This window comes from Mercenaria mercenaria, chromosome 8 (assembly GCF_021730395.1).
Source record: "Mercenaria mercenaria strain notata chromosome 8, MADL_Memer_1, whole genome shotgun sequence".
Taxonomy (NCBI): domain Eukaryota; kingdom Metazoa; phylum Mollusca; class Bivalvia; order Venerida; family Veneridae; genus Mercenaria; species Mercenaria mercenaria.
This window is the reverse complement of record NC_069368.1, coordinates 51,177,790-51,205,109: the sequence shown is the minus strand read 5'-3', so window position 1 is coordinate 51,205,109 and position 27,320 is coordinate 51,177,790. Positions and strand designations below refer to the sequence as shown.

The following is a 27,320-nucleotide window of genomic DNA, read 5'->3' as shown; positions in this document are numbered from 1 at the left end:
GAGGTATTTGACTCAGACCTAGGTTACTCTATTTTCCGTCGCGACCGAATCAAGCAGGCAGGCGGAGGGGTCTTCATTGCAATTAGAAACTGTATCACAGCCCAAGAAATGCCTGAACTTCAGTCCGAGTGTGAGGACCTTTGGGTAAAGTGAGACCTGGTAGGTAATAAGTCCCTAGTTATTGGTGCTTATTACAAGCCACATGAATTAGACATTGACAGTTTCTCATAATTTACTACATCCCTTGAAAAGGTTAATAAAAAGTTTTCTAATGTCTGGGTGGCCGGGGATCTTAACCTCCCAAAAATGGACTGGGACACCAGCAGTCACTCCCCTGAATGTAAGCACCTAAGAATCTTCCTCTATCCCTCCCCTTAAGTATGAAAATAAACTCCATCTGGATGATCAAGCTAAGGCAACAGTACTGAACAAACAGTTTCAATCTGTTTTTAGCCCCAAATCACCACTAAACATCACCTCGCTCAGCAAAATGAAACTAATTCCAGATGGTAATTCAGTCCCTACTATGCCAGATATTAGGATAGGCACAAATGGTATTGAGAAACTTCTCAGCAACCTGAACCCCCATAAGGCCAGTGATCCTGACAAAATCAAGCCTATAATACTTAAAACACTCTCTGTAGAACTATCTCCCATCCTTTAGGTCATATTCCAGAAATCCCTGGAGGAAGGATCACTTCCATCCCAGTGGAAATCCGCATGTGTTGCGCCCATTTTTAAAAACGGTGACAGGTCAAATCCAGAAAATTATAGGCCAGTTTCATTAACATGTGTCCTATGCAAAGTTCTTGAACACATTGTTTCCTCATCTATTGTTAAGAACTTCACCAACCATGGTATTCTGTATGACCTACAGCATGGATTTAGGGAAAAAATGTCATGCGTTACTCAGTTAGTTATGTTAGTAAATGATCTGGTCACTTCAGTCTACAATAAGAAACAAGTAGATCTTATACTATTAGATTTTAGTAAGGCTTTCGACAACGTTAGCCATGGGAAAGACCTTCTAAAAATGCACGAATATGGAGTCAGAGGTAACACACTAAGATGGGTCAAAGGCTTCTTAGATAATAGGATCCAATCACCTAAATGGCACTACCTCTGATGCCATCCCAGTATCATCAGGTGTCCCGCAGGGGTCTGTACTTGGTTCCCTGCTCTTCCTAGCTTACATAAATGACCTCCCACAAAACGTCAGTTCCAAAGTCCGTCTGTTTGCAGATGACACGGCAATATATCTAACTTTGTCATCTGCAGACCATTCTGTCACTCTCCAAAATGACCTAAAACTTCTAGAAGAGTGGGATATGGAGTTCAACCCCTCTAAATGTCAAGTGATCCACGCCACTAGAAGGAAACATCCTATCCCTACCCAGTATTACCTACATGGAGTCCAACTTGAATCGGTCAACTCAGCTAAATATGAACAGGTCAACCAAGAAAGCTAACCAAACCCTAGGGTTCTTATGAAGAAATATTAAGGTCAAAGCCCAACCCATTAAGAGCATTGCTTACCAGACTCTAGTCCGACCCCAGCTCGAATATATGCCTCCGAGGTATGGTCGCCCCACACCCAAACTCAAATTGACCAAATTGAAAGCGTCCAAAGGAGAGCCTAGATTCTAGGTTATCACTCTTCTATAAGATTCATCATGATCTAGTTGCTATCCCAATCGTAGATTACCTGACCCCAATGACCCGATGTGTCCGCTATGGCCATTCCCTAAGTTATAGGTTAATTACTGCAACCACTGACTATTACAAGTTTTCTTATTTTCCGAGAACAGTGTACCGTTGGAACCAACTTCCCCCCGGTGTCGCCCACCTCCCTACCCTAGAGCAGTTCAGTGCTACAGTTTGCAGCCTTGAACATGCCTCGCCCTAGTTATCCTGCAAACTCAAGTTTTAACCTTTTTATATCACCAAAGTTATTTTTAGTTTCTTCCACTCTAAATTTTTATCACTATATTCTTTCTCTTTTTGATTTTGACGCGCAAAACGTCTACGTTCCCGCAAGGGGTTTGACGTCAAGGGAAGATAGATAGATAGAATATTTCATATTTGTTTTAGTTACTAATGACATCATATTAATGGATGTCATGGCATTCAAATACAATTAACAACATTAGTTTTCAATTTTACTCAGCCTAAATAACAAAATGAGTATCTTTTATAATTAAAGATAAAATTGAAATAAAATGGTTATTATTTTTGCATCGAGAAACATGCACTTGTTCAATAGCGGTACGACATTTTCCCAGGATTGACCAGTATAAAATTGGTGTGAGAAGATAAGATAAAAAAGATAAGATAAGATAAGATTTATTTAAAGTCGGCAAACAAGTACAACATAAGCTTATATGAGCTTTTGGACCGACTAAAGAAGAACATGAAAAAGATGTCCATCAATTCGACTATAACAAAATCCAAATATTTCTTGAAAGATTTATGTTTTCCTTCTATCTAAACTGGCCACAGTCAACACTTTGAAAATTGCATTGTTTATTATAAGCCGTATTTTCAGAATTTTTGTGTTCTGTGACCTGTACCGGATAGACATGATACCGCATTCGGGAAACTATACGGCAACTACCTTTTTCATGACGTAGTACACACACTCAAATCAAGATGGCGGAAGCAGCTGTGGAAAATCCAGAACAAACTGCAAACAGTCGATTTTACTGTCATCAGTGCTCAATAGAAATAGAACCAAAACTTCCAGTAATAATTTGTTCAGTTTTATATCTGATAAGTCTAGCTTAAAAATATTCACATGTTAGAACTTTTGTTTGTTAGCATTTTGACAGGTCTAGGATATCGATGTTTTTTTACAGATTTTTTGTGATTATCTGTATATTTCGGGTCAAATATATTGCCCATTTGGGGCAAGCTGGTTCATTTTAACCAGTATGTCATAGATGAAACATATTTTGACATGTATGGGCCAAATGACTATGAAAGAAGTAGGTAATATGCAATGTAAAAGACAAATACCTTTGCAGAAAGGAAGATGTTAACCCTGCTAACATCTTCCTTTCTGCACAACAGTTTATCAGGCCCTTTCCCAGCCGCATAAGGCGCCGCGCTACCGCGGCGCTTAAAACACGAAATACAGCTTCCCGCAGCGCTTAATTATCCCGCGCGGTGCCTCAATTATTAGCGCAGCGTTATAAATCAGTAAGCGATTTCATCCCTGTGAGATACCTCAGGTAAATATTGATCGGGGAAGTTTATGAATACACAGTGTAGCTAGCTGTTTACCGTGTACTGATAAGGGTTTAAAGACGATACGTGTTGATGAAAGTCTGTGTTTTCACAAGTTTGCGGTTAATTGGAGCAGGAGTGATTGGATTATAATTAGTTAAAGATTATAATTAGTCTCTGCAACGAAATGGGATAACAGTTGGTGACGGAGTGCATGGGTAAGTTAATTGTTATCGAGTAATAATTAGCAGAGAAAGGCAACTGTATTAAAATGACCAGTGATTCTTTGGCTGAAGTTTGAAAGCATTGTTCCGGATGAACTGAAGCAAACTTTTTCGAGGATGTTTAACTACAATTGTTTAGATGCTATTAATTTCTAAATATTAAACTTTATCTACTATGATATTTTTTGTTTCACTTTGCTTGAATTGTATCTCTCAAAGTAAACATGCAAAGACCAAATGATACAAGTTTCAGTGGAAACACAAAATTTAGGGCAGGTTACCTAACCATCGTTCCTGGGAAAGACCAGTTCCAAATAAGCAACTGCCTACTTTCTCACGTAAAGAACTGGGCTAGTCGATAAAAGGGATGAATGAATTCTCTTCTGCTGTATTTCAAGGAAGTCAATATTTCTATGCTAAATAAACATTGATTTATTTATTTACTGACTATATTTACAGCATCATGTATGGTCCAAAGAATTTTAGAAGAAAAAAACAACAAGAAACTTATCAACTACAAAAAAGTTATGATTCATTTTGTCAAGTCATTGAAACATGTCATTGTAACTTATGTTTCATTTCAGGCTCTTTCATCACTCTTCTCCCTTGAAGAAGACTGGGCAGTTATTGAATGGGCACAGGCGAAAGCCACCCTTACCACAGATGAACACTTTGCGCACCATGGAGTGGATTGTTGGTAATCTGTCCGAGTCTCACCCAAACCTGAGCAAAGTCGCTACAGTGGGACTGCTTCTACCAACCTCCACAGCTGGTGTGTATACATGTTCTTTCTGAAACTTGCTGCTTGCAGTAAAATACAGTAGTTAAACTTGAAATACAGAACCTGCTTCTGTGTGTAAAAAAGCTGCAGTGGTGTTGTTAACACCCACAAATATTTAACAGAAATACTGTTGCAATTCATTGTGCAGAAGAACACAAGATAAATGTCAAATCTTAGGAACTTTTACAATATAAATCCATCCTTGGTTATCCTTGCTCTGGGAAAATAACAAATACTTTTTTTTTGTACTTTCAGATTGTGAGAGAGGTTTCAGCAGTTGAATGTGTAAAGACCACCCACCATTCACCGGTGAGCATGAAAGTGCTTAATGCCTTACTCATGGTGTCCATGCAGGGACAAAAATTGAATGACTTTAATTTCAGTGGTGCAGTAAAGGAATGGCACAGAGCCAAAGACAGACACTTACCGGTATATGAAAACAAAAATGCCTATGTGTTGTTAGTGTTAGTACAAAAGAAGTGGAAGGACATATGTGTTGTTTGAAAATACATATAAAAGAAGTGGACATCTGTTTAGTGTATATGAAATATTGATGGTTATATGATTATGTAAAAATGTAGAAGTAATGAAATACATGTTGTTGTGTATTTTTTTGCATATGGTATACTTAAAAAAGCACCATTTGGGTTCGATTTTTAAAAAAAAAAACGAACACGGGGGGGGGGGGGGGGGAACCCCTCCCGCACCCACCCCTTATCCCGCCACGCAAACTTTACCCCAGCGCCTTAAAAAATTTCTGGGGAAGGGCCTGGTTTATGTGTATATATAATCCGCAGTTAAAGAAATGGCAGCCTTTTACTTTTTCTAGCCCCCCATGCATGGCCATAAAACAGAGCCGTCGCCGGCTTCGTAAAAGTAGTCCGGCCTTCGGCGTCCCATGAGTGCTGAAGACAGGGGAGGGGGAAATCACGAGAGAGGGATTTCCCCTTCCCTATCCTCTCTCTTCTCTTAACGGAGGTTTTGGGGTTTTCCCTCAAGAAAATTTCAAGATTTGGGATGCAAATAAGTGCGTTTTTCTTGCATATTGAAAGCATTTTCTTTTAAAATTTTCAATCAATTTCATGATATTTTTCAAAGATCTATAACTTTCCAACATTGGCCAATTTTAGCAAATCGCTATAAATGTTGATGTATTGTTTTTATAGTTGAGATGTATGTCGGCATTTCGTTTGATTAAAAGCAATTTTTTAAGATAAATAATCATATTTCGAGTGCCGAAGGAAGGAGAGGGGTGGGGGAGCACGAGAGGTGGATCCCCATCCCAACCCTATGATTATTTTAAGGGGGTTCGGGGGTTCTCCCCCGAGAAAATTTTTACATTTGGGATGCCAGTAAGTGCGTTTTTCTTGCATCTCGAAAGCAGTTTCTGTTAAGATTTTCAGTCTATTTCATGTTATTTTTCAAAGATAACTTTCCAACATTTGGTCAATTTTAGCAGATTGCTATAAATGTTGATGTATTTATTACAGCTGATATGTATGTCGTCATTATTTAAGATAAATAATCATATTTGAAAGTAATAATTAGAAGAAATTAGCTTTCGGTAAGTTTTGTTTTAAACACAGTTGATTTCCATGTTTTTAAACAATTATTATAGATTATAAAAGAAATCGTCCTTTATATCATACTGGATGAAAGATCCATCAGGAAATTGTTTAGTTATGATTAATCCAGTCAAGCAGGGTTGATAAATTTGACACGGAAAGTGTCAAAGTTGTTTTCACACCTTCGGACATACATGACCGATACCACTCTTGGTGGATAGTTACATAACAAGGCAATATTTTTACACTTTTAAAAAAGCAAAAGATGAAAGTTAATGCAAAAATCTGGTCCGGACGATTACAGCCGATATCATGCTTGGCCAAAAAAGTGGTCCGGCTGGACCGTCCGTGACGACCTTTATAAAGTATCGGTATTGAACGTAAATTTGCCATTACTATAAAAGAAAAGAAAGAAAGCCTCAAAGCTAGCTCAAAGAAATCAAGTTGAACCAAAGAGGCTATAAAAATAAATATATCTGCAACTTGAAAGGCATGTAGAGCAAATCTCACCAACATCACATGGGAACTGAATGAGATCTCGTTTTAACAGGTGTATGACGGATAAAAATTTCTGTTGTAAAAAACTTTCTATCAGATTGTTTGTTTTAATGATAATGGTGTTTTTTTTAATGTTATGAATATTTCTACACGGGGAAGGAATGAATTTATGATTGGAAGTCTGAGAAATCAACAGTTGTTCGAAAATTGGATCCGATTCGGTTTATTACATACTGGCAATATCACCAGTGTAATGCTTTAATAAGTGTCTGTTGATTTGATCACGAGTGATCAAGTCAGCAAACGCTTCAGTAAGATAGCGCGGTGATACGAGCTTATGCGAGATTATCTCTGTTGCCATTCTGTGTATTTCATCTTTGGCTGAACGTAATAAATAATTTTCAGCAGTTGAATGACGTTCTATATTCACAATTTCACTGCAAAGAGAACTACTTCCTTTCTGCAACGGGCACCTTATAAGCTTCCTGCAAAAGTTTTAAATCCACCACGAAGTGTGAAAGTATACTTTTGTTACCATAAAGATTGATTCTCGGGCTCGCTTTATTTTTATTTAAATATTTTGAATTGCTAAAAATTAGATGCACAAAGAACATTTGCATTGTTGTTTCAGTGTGTACACATTCATCTGAGCATGTATGTTGTGTTCATGTAAGCCAGGGGTGTAAAATTCCACTTACTGGCTCGCATTGGCTAATTAAAGTCGGGCTAGGACGAGTGGACCTCACTGTATACTCAATTGAGCGAGTGCTTTTTACATCATAACTTTACCAAAATTCAACAAAGAATGTTCTGAATTACCTCAAGAAAAATGATATCAATCTTTGTGTCGGCATACACTTTAAAATTCAATCGCACAACAGTAATGATTAACAGGTGCATGCTAGACTGTGATTATTATTTTTAACGACACCTTTATTATAATAAAAACATGCACCATAAGCCAGTACAGATAAAAGATATTTTATCCAAGTAAATGTTATTATCATCACCATTTATTTTCCCGTACTTTCTCAAAGCATCAACATCCAAACAAAACCAACATCCGTAGTTTATTTGGAAAGCAACCGGGTGGTGGAGATGACAAAAGGTGAAAAACGTCTTGCCGAGAAAACAAAATATAAGGAAAACGAATATGAATTTTATATGATTAAACAAAAAGGAAACATAGTGACTAGTGTACAAGAGAATATTATTTGTCCACTGTGTGTTATATTTGCAATTTGTTTGTTGTTTATAGTACTTCTTTCATAAAAGTGACTGGCTACTAGTCCTGCAGGGTGGGTGGTGGAATTTATTTTTTTTACACCCCAGAGTAAGCAATAGAAGTAGCCTAAATTTGATTTTAGCCAGAGAGAAAGAAAATTATACAGGATATGGTTTTGAAAGTTACCAATTAAGATGGGTGTTGTTAGGTTTTTAGCTCGTCTGATTTTTAAAAAAAATCTACGAGGTATTTTTGTCAACTTCGGCATTGGTTAAAATTTTTGTTTAGGTCCACCTTTTCTCAATAACAGCTTTGAAACTTTACACAATAAAGTGGGGAGTCAACGAACGTCCCCACCTGGAATGGATGGAACAACTTATTTCCAGCCGAGTCCACAACAGGCCTCATATTTACCTCCCCAGCATCCAGTCTAGGCTGATACTACTGGAAACAGTACCAATTTAAGTATATCACCCAGTACTGAACACTAGTCGGGATATCAGCCGCGACCAGGAATTAATCCCGGACCGCTGGCATTGTAGTCCAACCTGCTAACCACTGTGCCACTGACTCCCTTCTTAATCACTGTAAGAGCTACAGCTAAGAGCTTTGAAACTTTGCACACTTGTTTACCATCGTTAGCGGACTATGTAGGCCAAGCTGTGATATGCATTTATGTCAGAATTATGGCCCTTTTTGTACTTAGAAAATTTGAGATTCTTGGTAACAATTTATGTTTAGGTCCACCTTTTCTAAAGAGCTAAAAGAGCTACAGCTTTGAAACTTTGCACACTTGTTTATCATCATTAGGGGACTATGTAGGCCATGTAGGGATGTAAAATTATTATGAACATTAGAATATGAGTTTTTATGCCCCCGAAGGGAGGCATATAGTTTTTGAACCGTCTGTCAGTCTGTCGGTCTGTCAGTCTGTCCGCAATTTTCGTGTCCGGTCCATATCTTTGTCATCGATGGATGGATTTTCAAATAACTTGGCATGAATGTGTACCACAGTAAGACGACGTGTCGCGCGAAAGACCCAGGTCCGTAGCTCAAAGGTCAAGGTCACACTTAGACGTTAAAGGTCATTTTTCATGATAGTTGGGCGTGTCCGGTCCATATCTTTGTCATCCATGGATGGATTTTCAAATAACATGGCATGAATGTGAACCACAGTAAGACGACATGTCGCGTGCAAGACCCAGGTCCGTAGCTCAAAGGTCAAGGTCACACTTAGACGTTAAAGGTCATTTTTCATGATAGTGCATTCGTGTCCGGTCCATATCTTTGTCATCTATGGATGGATTTTCAAATAACTTGGCGTAAATGTGTACCACAGTAAGACGACGTGTCGTGCGCAAGACCCAGGTCCGTAGCTCAAAGGTCAAGGTCACACTTAGAGGTTAAAGGTCATATTTCAACATAGTGCATTGATGGGCGTGTCCGGTCCATATCTTTGTCATTCATGCTTGGATTTTAAAAATATTGGGCATGGATGTGTACCACAGTAAGACGACGTGTCACGCGCAAGACCCAGCTCCGTAGGTCAAAGGTCCTAAACTCTAACATTGGCCATAACTATTCATTCAAAGTGCCATCGGGGGCATGTGTCATCCTATGGAGACAGCTCTTGTTGTTTCTAAACTATCTTAAAAATGCCAACCAAGAAAAAAAAGATGCTCGCATGTGGAATTGAACCCAGGCCGCCATGGCAATAAATGCTCTCCCACTGTCTTTACCAATACACCACGGAGGAATATGTATTTAACAGCCGTTAAATATAGATTTTTAGAATGAATGCAGTTTACCTCCAGTAAAGCGTTACAAATACTTTCCAATTCTCAGTGTAAAAATTAGTAAAAGCAACTACTATGCTTCCATAACTCTTTAAGAAATACAGCATAAATTTATTTCATGCATGATACCTAGAAATTTTCTCTCTTTTATTTGTTTATCTTGTCGTATGATCTGAAAACCAGTGCCTTTAAATTGTTAAGCAATACTTTTGATTATTCATTAATCAATGAAAAAAGTATTTAAACAAAACATTAAATTTTAAGGAAAATATTTAAATAGCGGAAAAATATCATCATGCAGCAGTGAGATACAGTATCAAAAAACAGACATGTGAGATCATCATATTACATTTACACCAACTGCTTTATAAAAAACACAGCATGGAAATAGAGTCATTTTAATTGATTTTTCTCAGAAAATAGAGTTTAATCATGTTACCCACATAGTTTCCTTGAAGTTTATTACAGAAAAGGATACACTGCATCCACTTAATTAGGCGTTAAATGGTGATTATTGAAGATGATAAATGCCTACACTATTTATATAGGTGAGATAATCCAATTAAACATAATCAGTTATCTCAGACACACGTGTCCAACATCAAACGATAATTAAAGTCTTCATTTATTGGTTAGTTATCCCCTGTCGAAGGAGGAGGGATATAGTCTTTCCATCCGTCAGTCCGGAGCCATATCTAGGAAGTGGTTTGGAATATTTAGATAAAACTTCATGTACATGTTCACCACTGTAGGGAAATGTGACCAGTGCCTGTTAAGTTTCAGTCAGATTGCCCAAGTAACACCAGAGTTATGGCCCTTAGTAGTTTCAAGTGTGAACTATATCCTTAGGACACTGGGCACATTTTTAGCTTGACTATTCAAAGAATAGGTAGAGCTATTGGACTCACCCATGCGTCTGTGTCGGCGTCCTCATTTGGTTAAGTTTTTGTATGTAAGCTGGTATCTCAGTAACCACTAATGAGAATGGATTGAAACTTCACACACTTATTCACTGTGATAAACTGACTTACAGTGCATAGGCTCCATAACTCTATTTTGCTTTTTTACAAAATTACGCCCATTTTTTGACTTTGAAAATTTTGGTTATTAAGGTTTTATATGTAAGCTGGTATCTCAGTATCCACAAGCAGTAGTGACGCCCAGTCTAAATGTATGCGCATGGACAACTGAGTGGAGGGGGCATATAGATTTGGTCTTGTCTGTCCGAGGTTTGTGACGCACCTAGCTCAAAAAGTATTTCATATGAATTGATGAAACCTTGCATGAGTCTTTATCATGATATGAACTTGTGCACCTTCTATTTATCTTCTGGCTCTGCCCCCTATTTCCAGAGTTATGGTCCCTGAAATAGTCAAAAATGCACATTTTCACCTAATGACGCGCCTAGCTAAAAAAATATTTTTGACCATATCTGGAAGGTTGTCGACCTAGTTCGAGCCCCTACCACATGAACATACTATACATGTAAATGAGGGTATGTATTCCTGGATACAGTTTGAAATCTGGAGTAGCTCTAGAGGCTAGGGTAGGTCATACATTGATGTATGGTAGTATATGTTCAAGTCCCTACATGTTCGGTACAATATATGGATGTGTAGATAGATGATTCCACTTCGAAGAGTCAAAAGTCGTCCATTACATTTTTGGCCTTTGACAGACGGACAGACGTTCAAATTTTGCGGATAAAAGGGCAAGATAGTAGAGTTACATAGGTCGAAAATTTGAGTTACTAACTTGAAATTTCGAGTTAATAAGTCAGAATTTCGGGTAATAACTCGAAATTTCGACTTACGTAACTCATATTTTCGAGTTAATAAAAAAACGCACCTGGCACTAACACTCTTCCATACGTAACAGATAGACTGAAGATGGAATTTCATTAAATCTTCAGTATAAGACCTGCTCATTAATTCTCATTATTTGGATTGGAATTTTCCATGTTAACAAGAACATTATATTGTATTTCAGGATTTTACCTGTCCAGAATGTGACAATGGTTTTATAGAAGAAATATCAGAGTAAGTCTTTGATTTTATTTGAATTACAGACTCATACAAACTTCAGTTAGTATAAGATTACAGATTCATACAAACTTCAGTTAGTATTAGATTACAGATTCATACAAACTTCAGTTAGTATAAGATTACAGATTCATACAAACTTCCGTAGTATTAGAACTAGAATTACAGACTTTTACATACTTCACAGCTTGTATTACTATTACAATTACAGGCTTGTACAAAATTTTACATCTTGTAGTAGAATTTTTATTTTACGTTAACTACTGCATTCTTTTCTTTATAAAGACAAAATAAATATTTCTAAGAATATATTTTAAATTTATTGTTTGATTGACCTATGGACACTTTTCAGGGATGTGAACACAGCATCTGGCACAAGCACAACACAACAGCAACCGGTCTCAGACCCAGCATCTCGGTTTGCAGAGGTAAGTTCAGTCATTTATTGTTTAAAGCTTACCCTGCTAAATTTCTAAAATGGACTGGTCCATCATTCAATTTGGGCAGCATCACTTATTATTTAAAGGGGTGTTCACTGAAATTTTACTGACTGAATAGCGAACAGTGCAGACCATGATCAGCATGCACGGATGTGCAGGCTGATCTTGGTCTGCACTGGTCACAAAAGCATTATCATTTGTGGCCAGCAGGCTAAGGTTTAAAGCTTTAAGATTTTAGTTTTAGCTTGATTATTTAGGAAAAGAATTGGATTTTAGAATAAGAGCATGTTAACTCTCTTTATAGCAGTGTTAATGTAAGATACAGGTAAATGTCTTAATTTCTCAAACAATAATTTGAAGAATTTAAAATCTTTTTGTTCTTTATAATTTGCAGTGATGTCTTGTAAGAAAGGCTTTTATCTATACTGACATATCCATGAAATTATTTTATTCACAGAATATATTGGCAGCCCAGTTTATTAGTATGTCTGTCATTCCTTTCAGGTTTTCAAGTTCTCACATATAAGTATTTACCATCATAATGATACAAGATACTGCAACAATCCTAGACATTCGATCCAGATCAAAGTCACTTTTTGGGTTCAGATAGCTTTATTTTGTGTCCACCCTATATTATCTAGACCACAGATGTAAATCTGGCTTCAACTGCTTCTTGGAGATGACAGTGTATGCAACCTAGGTTACTTGGTCAAAGGTCAAGGTCACAGAGGTCAAAAATCATGATTTATCTTTATTTCCTGTCTATTCCATATCTCGCATGTAAGATTTTCATCAGTTGTTAAGCTAGTCTAGTGGACATAAGAAGCAAAACAACATCTAGGGGTACTATTCAGTGATACCTTTTCTTTTATTTATGAAACATTACAGAATGGTTTAATTTTGGTGGAACAAAGCACCTAAGAAGATAAAATCATGAATCGAAGACTGTCTTCTGAAGTGATAGATTATTATTAGCATCTATGATTGTCATTATTTCAGTTATGGGGTCGAGCATTTCTTGAAAGTTTTAGTAATCATGCGGCTGAGAGAGATGAGGGCGTGGCTTGGGCTCGAGACCGGGACTCTGATGATGACGAGCAAGAAGGTTCCTCACGGCGGCAACACAGAGCTTTCCAACCTCCTAGGGTCTCATTCAGAAGAACACGACCAATACGAAACCAGTATCTACAAGGGTCAGTAGTTCATTAAAAGAAGGGTGGTGTTGGATAAAATTTCAGCAGGTTAAACTTGAGGTCACTGACAAACTTTGCTAATGTCAACTACCTTTTTGATGCCTTGCTCCTTTGGCTGAGTGGTTTAAGTTGTTGACTTTGCATCTCACGACCCTGACCTTTGTGGGTTCAAGCCGTACTTGGGTTTCATGTAAGAAACCTATTTGGCTGCCTGGAAGAGGGAATGTGGTTGTCCATGCCTGAATAATCTTGGATCCTCCTTTTTAGCTCGACTATTTGAAGAATAGTCTAGCTATTCTACTCACCCTGGCGTCGGCGTCGGCGTCACACCTTAGTTAAGTTTTTGCATGCAAGTACATACAGCTATCATTTAAAGGCATATAGCTTTGAAACTTATTTATTCTTTTTCTAGGTCAATTACCAACCTCACTGGGTCAAGTTCATAACTCTAACATGTATTTTGAGCAAATTATGCCCCTTTGGACTTAGAAAATTCTGGTTAAAGTTTTACATGCAAGTTACTACTCCAAAACAATGCAGATATGAATTGAAACTTCACATGTGTTTCGGGTTATAAAATAGTTGATAGCACCAAGTCCCATAACCTGACCTTCATTTGGCCAAATTATGCCCTTTTGGACTCAGAAATTCTGGTTAAGTTTTGCGTGCAAGTACATACAGCTATTACTAAAAGGCATATAGATTGAAACTTATTTTTTCTTTTTCTAGATCAATACCTACCTCATGGGTCAAGTCCCATAACTCTGGCATGTATTTGGCCAAATTAGCCCTTTTGGACTTAGAAATTCTGGTTAAGTTTGCGTGCAAGTACATACAGCTATTACTAAAGGCATTAGATTTGAAACTTTTTTTTTTTCTAGATCAATTACCTACCTCAGGGTCAAGTCCCATAACTCTGGCATGTATTTTGGCCAAATTATGCCCCTTTTGGACTTAGAAAATTCTGGTTAAAGTTTTGGTGCAAGTACATACAGCTATTACTAAAAGGCATATAGATTTGGAACTTATTTATTCTTTCTAGATCAATTACTACCTCACTGGGTCAAGTTCCATAACTCTTAACATGTATTTTGAGCAAATTATGCCCCCTTTTGGACTTAGAAAATTGTTAAAGTTTTACATGCAAGTTACTATCCCCAAAACTATGCAGATATTGAATTGAAACTTAACATGTTTCTTCGGGGTTATAAACTAGTTGATGCATTCAAGTCCCATAACTCTGATTATGTCCCCTTTTGAACTTAAAACTCTTTTGATATTTAACATTTTGGGTAATAATTTCCAGCTTCTGTGACAATATTTCGAATAGTCGAGCTTGGCTGTCTTATGGACAGCTCTTGTTATTATAAAAATCTCCATTAAATTGTGTCTGTACTACTTAAAACTGGGCAAAACAAACATTAACATCTCATGATTTATGGTCATACCAGAGTGATGCAGATAAAATGTCAACAGTCTTTCACTTCCAGATCAGCTAAATACAAGTTTTCAAGTATTTTAATGTTACATTTAAAGAATGTATGATTGTTTTATTTCAGGTTATTTCAATACTTCTCTGACAGATTAGACAATGAATTAGGTGCTGGAGGTGGAGGGGGAATAACAATGCAAGGAATTCCAGTGTAAGTTTGCATAGCTTATCTTTGAAATATTAACTGTCTGGGTGTGTTGTCTTCAATGAATCTGTACCCGATGTCTAATTGCATCCAAAATCTGTACCTAGCACTTACATTTCAGTGCCTGTGGAGTCTAATTTGACCACAATTGAAAAGGTTTGGCAGTTTGAAATCAAAGAAAATTGCTAACTGGTTTAGTGTTTAGGATGTCATGTATACACTGTTTAATTATTATTTAGCTAATAGCCTTTTAATAAAGATTATTTTCTATAAATTTTAAATCACTGGAGCACTGAGTGCTCAGGTAGAACTGCTGTGATTACTCACCATAATTCTCTGTTTATTCTCACTTTTCTTCTAACAACATCTCGTCTGAAACCATATAGAGGAAGTTGATGGAACTTGACCTGATTGTTCCTTGAGTGGTCCTCTACCAAACGATTCAAGAGAATTTTATTCAAGGCATAACTCTGGTTGCCATTCCAACAGAAAGGTTTTTTTTTTTAAAACATTCCGAACTGCAAGGCCCAGAATCGAGATATATGGTATGTAACATTGTCTAGTGGTCTTCTACCAAATTTATTCAAATCGTGTCCCTGATGTTAAAATGCTTGTCTTAAATGCATATGTAATTTATTGCCCTACATCTCTACTTGCAGATTTTGGACTTCGCATAATTCCTTACTTTCGATGAATTGTTATTTGCAATTTACAGCAGTACAATATTTTATTCACACAGTGTAATTAGGGATCTGCTGATAAATTGCAATGTTATGGAGGAATGGTTTGTAACCTGGGATATTGACAGTAGTATGCATAAGCTAGCTTTTTCAAGCATGTTTTTGTTTTTCAGAAACATTGTTCCCGGCATTGTACCTCTACATGGTGCTCCAGAAGATTATGCTTGGGGAGCCGGTGGCCTAGATGCTATCATTACTCAAGTTAGTAACCTCATTTCAAAAAAATTTCAATTGCTAGATATAATATTTATTGTCCAGATTATTTACTGGTATATTGCCTTTTTAGCTCCACTATTCAGGGAATAGGGGGGCTATACTACTCGCCCCGGCGTTGGCGTCGGCATGACCCTTCTTGGTTTTTCGGCAACTTCTGTTTTTCTGTCATATCTTTGTTACTATTGCTTTTATCTAACTGTAACTTCACATAAACATTGTCCAGTATACAAACAATATATGTATAGGGGCTCAGTCCATTATACCCAAGGTCAAGGTCGCCAGGCTGTTATACTTTGGTTATTTTTAAGGTTAAAGTTTTTCGACAACCTTTGTTTTTCTGTCATATCTTTGTTACTATTGCTTATATCTTACTGTAATTTCACATAAACATTGTCAAGTATACAAACAAAGTATGTGTAGGGGCTGAGCCCATTATATCCAAGGTCAAGGTCACCAAGGTGTTATACTTAGGTTATTTTTAAGGTTAAAGTTTTTTGGCAACCTTTGTTTTTCTGTCATATCTTTGTTACTATTGCTTATATCTTACTGTAACTTAACATAACGTTGTCCAGCATACAGACAAAGTATGTTTAGGGACTGGGCCCATTATACCCAAGGTCAAGGTCACCAAAGTCTTATACTTAGGTTATTTTTAAGGTTAAAGTTTTTCGGCAACCTTTGTTTTTTCGTTTTAATCTTTGTTACTTTTGCTTATATCATACTGTAAGTTCACATAAACATTGTCCAGCATCCAAACAAAGTATGTGCAGGGGCTGGGCCCATTATACCCAAGGTCAAGGTCACCAAGAAGTTATAATTTGAATTATTTTCATGTTAAATTTTTTTGAGAGCTTCGTTTACAGACATATCTTTGGTACTTTAAAATATAATGACTTGAAATTAAAAGTATTTGTTTGTAGTCATCTGCATGTGTGGCTACATACCCAATAACTCAAATTGTGTTTTTGACAGAATTATGCCCCTTTTGTACTTAAACTTTTTTGCAGTCGTCGCTTTCTGGATATAACTTTAATGCAATATAAGATAAAGACTTGAAACTTAAAATGTATCTTTATCATCATCATCTGCATGTGTGGTAACAATCCCCATAACTCTGATTTGTATTTTTGACCGAATTATGCCCCTTTTGTACTTAAATTTTTTACAAACCTCGTTTTCTGGACATAACTTTGGTACTATATAAGATAATGACTTGAAACTCAAAATATATCTTTATCATCATCATCTACATTTGTTGTAACAATCCTAATAACTCAGATTTGTGTATTTGATGGAATTATGCCCCTTGGTATATCTTCCTTTTGAAGTAGAGGTCTCTTATTCAGACATGTATTCATTTTACTGTCAAGTGAATAGTGGAGCACGCTGTCTTACGGACAGCTCAGTTTCCAGTGTCTCTGAGAAGATCTGTCACCATTAAAAGCTGGCAAGTCAAATCTAAATTATATCATTGCATCATTAAACAAACTAACAAAATCAACGTCAATTTAATCTTCACACCAGTGACCTAGCACAAGAAAAAAAGGACAGTTTGACAAAAGAAGTCGTTCATGCTCAGCTTTCTATAATAGTAATAATTTCAAGTAGAGAGGAAAAAACTAGTAACTGGTAGAAATGGAAAGTAATTATTTACAGAAAGGAGAAGAAGTAATTACTGTTGAATTGATTGATTTTTGCTCTGAAACATTTTTGAAATCAGCTTTAATCCCATAATAATTTTACAACTAGAAAGTACATTCAGAATGGTGTCATGTTATATTTCAGTTACTAAATCAACTTGAAGGTTCTGGTGCTCCTCCAGCACAAAAGGAAAAGATAGACGGTTTACCAGTTGTAACTATAACACAGACACAAGTTGGTAGGTGTATTTGTTGGTCATTTCTGTCCCATGTGTGTATCAGATTCTTCAAGCATTATATTATTACATACATTGTATACATGTCGGGAAGTGCTCGGCTGAATAGTGATGGTAATCATACGTTCCATTAGTAATTGTTCTAGCAGCAGCATGCTTGTGCCTGAAATACTGCTGAGAGAGGCATCTCAAAACTGGAAATGCTGTCGTATTTATTCAGATTTTGTTTGTATGACTCTAAACCTGTGATAGAGGTGACGATGTACCAAAATTTGATAAAGTTAAATGCTAATCTTGACAAAAAGAAAAGCTTTAGCAACCTGCTATTCAGAATTATTACATGACTCAGGGTTCGCACAGGCCTTGAAAAGTCCTTGAATTCGATGGTAGTCCTTGAAAATGACAAAAACCCTTAAAAAACCCGGAAAAGTACTTGAATTTTGAAAAAAACTCCTTGAATTTGACCTTTCACTCCTTGAAAATATTCTTTCCGTAACTTTGCTTTGCAAAAAGAATTTAAGGCTTAAAATAAATCGGAGAAAATGAAAATAAATTCGTGAAATTGCAGGATCGGGTCACTCTTATGCTATTATAGTGGTTTACGGCCACACTTTATCGATATTTACAGAGTGCTATTTCTACTATATCACCGTTAAAAAAGTACGGGGAATAATAACTCGCAATTTTTAGCTATTTGCGAGTGTTTCCAGTGAATTAAAATGAGTAAGAAAAATAGACATGTTTACTCAAGTAAGTGGGAGACAAAAGATGAATATAAACAGTGGCTGAAGCCCTATAGAGCAGACAGAACGAAGTGTATTTGTACGTCGTGTGACAAAATTTTGAGGTATCATTAGTAGGAATGCGCTAAAAAATCACAAGAAAAGCGATAAACTTCAGCAAAATAGTGAATCACATCAATCTAATAATCGAATTACGTCATTTTCAAAGGTGTGACAAGTGATGGTTGTTTTATTTTTGCATTACATAATAAAAGTTGTTCAGATTAGGTCGTGGTTTTGAAAAAAATAGTGCTTGAAAAATTGTAAAAAGTCCTTGAAAAGTACTTGAATTTTGTCTCTGATATTCTGTATGAACCATGTGACTTATGGCCCAAGGTATATGCAGTATGACATATCTAATGATCCTACACTATCTTTTGCTAGGCTAAGTCAAAACTTGAAAAGAATCGTTTTGAAAATTTTGTCTGATTTTGTGCAATAAAACACTTACTGAATGGTTTGGCAATAGTTTTGACTTTTGACAGGCAAGCTTTTCTAGAAGTGTATAGTATTGACAAGAATTTAAAAAGTGTCAAAGAAACTTTGGACCAAAAGCCGCAAAAGGCTGCATTTCCAATTAAAACATGAGTGACATGGAACATGGTCAGTTTCTTTTATGTGGCCCTCGTTTTGTGATTAAAAGTGATTCCTCACAGTACAGATTTGTGAGAGGAAATAAGGCCCTTTGCTCTGAACTTTGAACTCTACTTTGAAAAAAAGTGACTATCACCTACATTTTGAGATAATAATGTGTTTAAATGTGATCGGACTGCTTAAAAATTGCAGAATGAATTTGCACCACAAACTATCTGTAAGTGGCTGACCTAACTGACCGGCTTAAGCCTGTTCAAACATCATATGAGGAGTATAAAAGCAATATGTTTCCTTTTATTTTTAGCTCACCTGAGCACGAAGTGCTCAAAGGTGAGCTTTAGTGATCGCCCTGTGTCCGTCGTCCGTCCGTCGTCAACAATTTGACTGTTAACACTCTAGAGGTCACATTTTTGGCCCAATCTTAATGAAACTTGGTCAGAATGTTACCCTCAATAAAATCTTGGACGAGTTCGATATTGGGTCATCTGGGGTCAAAAACTAGGTCACCAGGTCAAATCAAAGGAAAAGCTTGTTAACACTGTAGAGGCTGCATTTATGACTATATCTTCATGAAACTTGGTAAGAATGTTATTATTGATGATCTTAAGGTCCGGTTTGAATCTGGGTCATGTAGGATCAAAAACTAGGTCACCCGGTCAAATCAAAGGAAAAGCTAGTTTACACTGTAGGGGCCACATTTATAAACATATCTTAATGAAACTTGGTCAGAATGTTAATCTTGGTGATCTATAGCTCATGTTCAAATCTGGTTAAGGTGGGGTCAAAAACTAGGTCACCAGGTCAAATCAAAGGAAAAGCTTGTTAACACTCTAGAGGCCATATTTATGACTGTATCTTCATGAAACTTAGTCAGAATGTTAATCTTGATGATCTTTAGGATAAGTTTGAATCTGGGTCAGGTGGGGTCAAAAACTAGGTCATATCAAAGGAAAAGCTTGTTAACACTAGAGGCCACATTTATGACTGTATCTCCATGAAACTTAGTCAGAATGTTAAACTTGATGATCTTTAGGTCAAGTTCGAATCTGGGTCATGCTGGGTCAAAAACTAGGTCACGGGGTCAAATCAAAGGAATAGCTAGTTAACACTTTAGAGGCCACATTTATTCATATCTTAATGAAACTTGGTCAGAATGTTAATCTTGATGATCTCTAGGTCAATAGGTCAGGTGAGCGATACAGGGCCTTCATGGCCCTCTTGTTCTACATATAATTGTATCAGAAAAATAAAATTGTTTATATCATTCTGAATTAATTATATTTACTTATGTTTTCCAGAGAATGTACTTCAGTGTTCTGTGTGTATGGATGATTTTAGAGTAGATGAAAAAGTAAACAAGCTCCCCTGTGATCACCATTACCATATAGAGTGTATTGTCACATGGTTAAAAATGGTAAGTTTTGTCTAAAATCTCCCCTGTGGTTGTTTTTATTTGCTCATTTTGAAAACAGGGGATTTATTACAGAGTTGCTTTGTTCATCTGTCTGTCATCACTTTCCATTTCCAGGCTTCAGTTATGGAAGGCAGCTCCAGGCTAATTTTATACCCTTGTCCCATTTCTTGGACTTCATGGTATTACAGCTACATCTGTACACAGTGTACTCAACTCTACAGTTTCTGTCCAGTTCAAATTAAGCTTGGTATATGTGTCACTAGATATAAACAGACATTTTAATTTTTTAGGGATTTCTAAGTCTGGTTACTCTTGTAGTAAGGGTCGTATTTGGACTTGTGAGCAATATTATTCTATCAAGCATTTTCTGGGGTTTCCCAGGTACAATGTATATAAAAAAACGGTAATATACAATGTTAAAAGGTTTATTATATTATACAATGTTGACATTATTCTTGTTTTCAATTTCAGCATGGGACTTGTCCAGTTTGTAGAAAAGATTTAAGTGGGGAGGATACGTCACTCAAAGACACTATAACACCAATCTTAGACGATGACTCCCCATTGAATAATGATTCTTCAAATGGAATGACATAAACAATATAATAAATGTTTAATTAAATCACACTGAACTCATTTATTTTTTATTTGAAAAATGTATATTTGAAGATTACATGCAGTGAAATTGATATCTAACGAAATTGATATCTGGATTCTAAAATGAGATTTTGTAACATATTTGTGTTGTTATTGCTATAGTAAAGTACTTACAAGGTCGGAAAGACAGCTTTAATTCAGATTTTTCCCCAAGTGGTGATTAACCTTTACCCTGCTAAATTTCTAAAATGGAAGGGTCTATCATTGAATTTGGGCAGTACCATTTATTATTCGAATGGGTGTTCACTGAAAATTTACTGACTAAATAGCAAACAGTGCAGACCATGATCAGCCTGCACAGATGTACAGGCTGATTTTGGTCTGCACTGGTCCCAAAGGCAGTATCACTTGCAGTAAGCAGGCTAAAGGCTAATTTCTCTATCTTCTTGCATGTATATTATGATAAAAATATTCTAAAAAATTGATTGAAACATTCTGTTTTAATTCTGATATACTGCTAAGAGAGGGGATAGACATTTTCTAATATATTTTATTAAAACTTGTTTAATTTGCAGGAGACATAACTCTTTTGAATGGTTTTAAATCTTGTCCTTTTATGTTGGTGCACTTCCTATGTCCGGGATATATTTGGGGAGTACAGTGCTCCCTCTACAGCAGCCCTCTGAACAACAATTCCCTCCTTGCAACAACACTTGCTACTGACTCCAAAATATGCTAATTGTTCTTTTATTTACCTCTCTACAACAACTCCCTCTAAAGAACAACCAAATTTTCTTTCTCCCAAAGGGTGTTGTAGTGAGGGAGCACTGTACATGTATACACCAATTAACTGATAGCTCTTGTTTGAAATAAAAAAAAGGGGTTTTATTTCAGCAAAAAAAGAAGACCAGTGGTAAAGTGATATATTGATTAAAATAAAAAATTCTTTAATTGCTAATGTAAAAGATAAATGACTTCAGTGTGTAATTGTTGAAATGTGATTTTTGTAGATAATATGACTTGATATTAAATGAAAATGTGTAAAACTTTATTAGTGGATAGAATGAAGTCATAATACTTGTGTATAGAATAACACATTTTACATGTCTGTCCTCTTGTCAGAGTACCTAATGCACCCTCTGCTGTTGTCATACTTTAGCTATATGCCATTGCAAAACTGCAAAACTTTCTTTGCTTTAGAACGTCTAAAATTCAAATTTTAGCTTTGAATATCTTAAAACTTGGTGTTCAAATCCTACTGTTTAAATAAGCTGCTTTTATTTCAGTTAGAAAATGAAATGTAGTCCTAAATGTTTATCAGACAGTTAATCACAAGACTTTGTGATCTTGAAATGAAGTTTGGTTACATTTATGAGTAAACTATTGAATATTTCTTATATTAGCTCAAACAATTGTTTGAAGTGATATGATGTAATTTTGACTTGTGTTTTGTATGCTGATGAACAAAAATATTTGCTACAGTGAGTACACTGATTATTCAGATTATGTTCCATTGTATGGGTCATCAGCTTTATCTCTAACCAGTCTGTATTGCTAGCCTGCCAGCTTAGCTCGGTAGGGAAGGGGCATATCTGCAGATCACAGAATTGTGAGTTTGATCTCCAGGCGAGGCACATGTTCTCTGTGATGATTTGATAAAAGACATTTTGTCTATAGTTATTTTGTTCTCCACCTCTAAATCTTGAGGTGAAGTTGGCAGTTACTTGCAAAGAACAGACATGTACTAGTACAAAACCCAGTAACACTGGTTAGGCTAAATGCCAACCTTATAACTGAAACATTGTTTAAAAATTGCACTAAAATAAAAATAAAAACTAACTCCCTATGGCACATTATAGATATTTTTAATGAAAACAATATGAACACACTGTTGGTATAACTGAAAGGGTAATATTTCTACAAAGGGTAGATGTTAATTTTCCTGTCATATTTTCTGTTATGTAATGAAATATATTTTGGAACATGTCTTAAGGTTTTCAGTTTTATTTTCCGTAATAGCTTTTAGTCAAGGTAATTTTTGTTATAAAATTAATGTCATTTTTGTGGGGACATTGCTCATACAAGGTTCTTCATAAAAATGTAGTAGGTTTTTTTTTTGTCTTGTATTGGAACATAAGACAACACAAAGGCTGGTTGGTTTGAATGTACTGTAGCATAATGAAAAACTAACTTAGCTGCCTTTGTTTAACTCATTGGTATTACAGAAGTTTTCACACACAGGCACATGAATTTTATAGACATTGTTGAATGTGTTTTAAAGCTTTTATATTCTAATGACTTGATAATCCATTCAGATGAAACTTGTTTTATTTGTTGCAAAACTTTTATCCAGATAGGGAAATTTTTTACAATTATTTCTGAAGAGGTGTTCGTTTAATGTTTTAGAAGACTGTAGAGTTATTTTTTAGAGGAAGGTATCCCAGATAAAATGAAATATAACATTAATCTGCTAGACTATTCCAAAATTTTGAAAAGGCTAAAACCAAACAAAAAAGAAATAGACATAAAATGATCATTTCTTATGTGTTGTTTTGATATATCATTTAGGTAGCAGGACAAGATTTTTATGAATTACCCAAGTTATCCAACTGTTTATATATTGGATTTGATAGTAGTCAGCGCCTGGAGTATCACTAGTAGACTTGGGTTTTCCCCCATCTGTCAGTCATTAAATTTTTCTGCTTTTCTGCCCATTATTTGTGTTTATATCATTTAGTCATAAATGGTGGATAATGCCATATTAATCTTTGAAAGCACAAACGTTTTTTATTTTCATGAAAGCAGGTGTATGTAGATAAAAAGCAGTATGGAGAATGTACACATCCTTTTACTTTGTTCTTCTTTCTCTCTGTATGTCTTCTACCTGTCAGATAAAAAAGAAGGATCCTATGAAAACCTTGAAAATACAAGAGATTTTTTTTGTTAATGTAGTTCTGCACGTTCAGATCAAAATTTTATCTGTAATGTAGAAATTGATTAAACCCTGATTTTTCAAAACTTCAGAATATACTTGGAAAATTCAGCAAATAAAAAAGAAAGGGTTGTGTGCATGATTTGCTAGACATATTGGGAGTCTATGGGAAAATCACAAATAACATTTTCTTGAATAAAACTTTCTCTACTATGTAGTTTTTAGCTCAATTATTCGAAGAATAGTCTAGCTATTCTACTCACCCTGGTGTCTGCATCACACCTTGGTTAAAGTTTTGCATGCAAGTACATGTGGCTATCATTTAAAGGCATATAACTATGAAACTTGTTTTTTTCTTTTTCTAGGTCAATTACCATTCTCACTAGGTCAAGTCCCATAACTCTGTATTTTGGCCAAATTTTGCCCCCTGTTGGACTTGGAAAATCCTAGTTAAAGTTTTACATGCAATTTACTATCTCAAAAACTAATGCAGATATTGAATTGAAACTTCACATGTATCCTCAGGGTTAAAAAACTAGGTGATAGCATCAAGTCCCATAACTCTGATTTGCATTTTGGCCAAATTGTGCCCCTTTTGGACTTGAAGTTTGAGTTTTGTGTGCGAGTACATACAGCTATTACTTAAAGGCATGCAGCTTTGAGACTTTGTTTTTCTTTTTCTATGTCAATTTCCAACCTCACTTGGTCAAGTCCCATAACTCTGACTTGTATTTTTGGCAAATTATGCCCCCTTTTGGACTTAGAAAAACCTGGTTAAAGTTTTACATGCTAGTTACTATCTCCAAAACTAATGTAGATACTGGATTGAAACACTATAGATATTTAACATTTAGGGTAATATTCCTGCTTCTGGGACAACAGTTTGAATGGTCGAGCATTGACTGTCTTACGGACAGGTCTTGTTAATGAAACTTAAATAAATGTATGGCCTAAAATATGGTGAAATAAAATGTATAGGTCTGTGAGCTTGTTTTTGAGATATTTGCCTATGATTAAAGTGATCTGTGCATTTCAAGCTGGTTTTAAGACATTATTTTGAATTATTAGCTCACATGTCACAAAGTGACAGTGTGAGCTTTTGTGATCATGCAGCGTCCGTCGTCCGTGCGTCCGTCCGTCCGTCCGTGCGTCCGTGCGTAAACTTTTGCTTGTGACCTCTCTAGAGGTCACATTTTTCATGGGATCTTTATGAAAGTTGGTCAGAATGTTCATCTTGATGATATCTAGGTCAAGTTCGAAACTGGGTCACGTGTGGGCAAAAACTAGGTCAGTAGGTCTAAAAATAGAAAAACCTTGTGACCTCTCTAGAGGCCATATATTTCACAAGATCTTCATGAAAATTGGTCAGAATGTTCACCTTGATGATATCTAGGTCAAGTTCGAAACTGGGTCACGTGCCTTAAAAAACTAGGTCAGTAGGTCAAATAATAGAAAAACCTTGTGACCTCTCTAGAGGCCATATTTTTCATGGGATCTGTATGAAAGTTGGTCTGAATGTTTATCTTGGTGATATCTAGGTCAAGTTCGAAACTGGTTCACGTGCCATCAAAAACTAGGTCAGTAGGTCAAATAATAGAAAAACCTTGTGACCTCTCTAGAGGCCATATTTTTCATGGGATCTGTATGAAAGTTGGTCTGAATGTTCATCTTGATGATATCTAGGTCAAGTTCGAAACTGGGTCAGCTGCGGTCAAAAACTAGGTCAATAGGTCTAAAAATAGAAAAACCTTGTGACCTCTCTAGAGGTCATACTTTTGAATGGATCTTCATGAAAATTGGTCAGAATGTTCACCTTGATGATGTCTAGGTCAGGTTCGAAACTGGGTCACGTGCCATCAATAACTAGGTCAGTAGGTCAAATAATAAAAAAACCTTGTGACCTCTCTAGAGGCCATATTTTTCATGGGATCTGTATGAAGGTTGGTCTGAATGTTCATCTTGATGATTTCTAGGCCAAGTTCGAAACTGGGTCAACTGTGGTTAAAAACTAGGTCAGTAGGTCTAAAAATAGAAAAACCTTGTGACCTCTCTAGAGGCCATATTTTTCACAAGATCTTCATGAAAATTGGTCAGAATGTTCACCTTGGTGATATCTAGGTCAAGTTCGAAACTGGGTCATGTGCCTTCAAAAACAAGGTCAGTAGGTCAAATAATAGAAAAACCTTGTGACCCCTCTATAGGCCATATTTTTCATGGGATCTGTATGAAATTTGGTCTGAATGTTCATCTTGATGATATCTAGGTCAAGTTCGAAACTGGGTCAGCTGCGGTCAAAAACTAGGTCATTAGGTCTAAAAATAGAAAAACCGTGTGACCTCTCTAGAGGCCATACTTTTGAATGGATGTTCATGAAAATTGGTCAGAATGTTCACCTTGATGATATCTAGATCAAGTTTGAAACTGGGTCACGTGCCATCAATAACTAGGTCAGTAGGTCAAATAATGAAAAAACCCTGTGACCTCTCTAGAGGCCATATTTTTCATGGGATCTGTATGAAAGTTGGTCTGAATGTTCATCTTCATGATATCTAGATCAGGTTCAAAACTGGGTCACATGAGCTCAAAAACTAGGTCACTATGTCAAATAATAGAAAAAAAAACGACGTCATACTCAGTTCAAAACTGGGTCATGTTGGGACAGGTGAGCGATTCAGGACCATCATGGTCCTCTTGTTTAACTTGTCAGATGTTTTGATATCATATTTTAACTTTAGAAAGATAGTAACATAGTCATTGTAATAAAATTACTCAAGGATTACCATTAATTCAAAATTATTTTCATTTCCGAACACAGAATCCAGGCTATATTCTCTGTTATCCAGATAAATGACATTATGCCATCTTTTCCAGTTTATCAAACGTGCAGAACTACCTTAAACCTGATAGATGGATAGAGGGTTCTTATGGAGAATATGCAGGCCAAAGAAAAGAGCTACATCTTTATTTGTGGTTGCTATGGCCACAAAATATTTTGCTTTAATCCTGTTTTTTTTTTTAACTTTGTCCAAGCTTCCAATAGGATATGATGATAATTGTCCAAGGTTATATATGCCTCTTTTGGTAGAGGACGTTTATTGCGGGCAATGGTCTTGTTTATTCTTATAATATGAAAGTCTTGATATCTGTTTGCTATGAAGTCAAAAGATAATGTCTATTTATAACGTCTTCTGTGTTTGTCTTCTTTATTACTGAATGGTACGAAATTTAAGATTTATTATGATTAAAAAGAAAAGGTCAAAGACTTTGTAAGAAACTAAGCTATAGGTAAGACAAACAAAATTATACATATACAAGGTTCATCTGGTATGACAAGTGGCCTGTGAGGTTGTTGAGTATTTTACGTTACCGTTTAACACATTGTGGCGTCAGTGTTATGTTGACAAAACTCGAAACGAAACTTTAAAAATCTTCTTGTCAGAAAATACGGACCAGATTTCAGAATAATTTCGCAGATAATTATGACCCTCTACCAAAACTGTTCAGGCAGGCATTATCTCCTTGGCGACATGACAGAACTGTCTC

The 27,320-nt window shown here is 36.1% G+C and overlaps 1 protein-coding gene and 1 long non-coding RNA gene across 2 annotated transcripts; both read left to right on the top strand.

Annotated features, from left to right (window-relative positions):
- Positions 1-2,592: 2,592 nt before the first annotated feature.
- Positions 2,593-26,963, top strand: LOC123566355 (E3 ubiquitin-protein ligase RNF115-like). The gene is made up of 9 exons (XM_045360344.2): positions 2,593-2,742; positions 11,304-11,353; positions 11,709-11,784; positions 12,796-12,989; positions 14,549-14,632; positions 15,480-15,567; positions 17,368-17,461; positions 20,133-20,248; positions 20,720-26,963. Exons 1-9 carry the CDS (start codon positions 2,650-2,652, stop codon positions 20,843-20,845), a joined length of 921 nt encoding a protein of 306 aa, XP_045216279.2. The 5' UTR covers positions 2,593-2,649; the 3' UTR covers positions 20,846-26,963.
- Positions 2,798-4,795, top strand: LOC123547521 (uncharacterized). The gene is made up of 3 exons (XR_008372053.1): positions 2,798-3,443; positions 4,034-4,221; positions 4,486-4,795. It is a non-coding gene; the product is annotated as an uncharacterized LOC123547521 (long non-coding RNA).
- Positions 26,964-27,320: the final 357 nt, after the last annotated feature.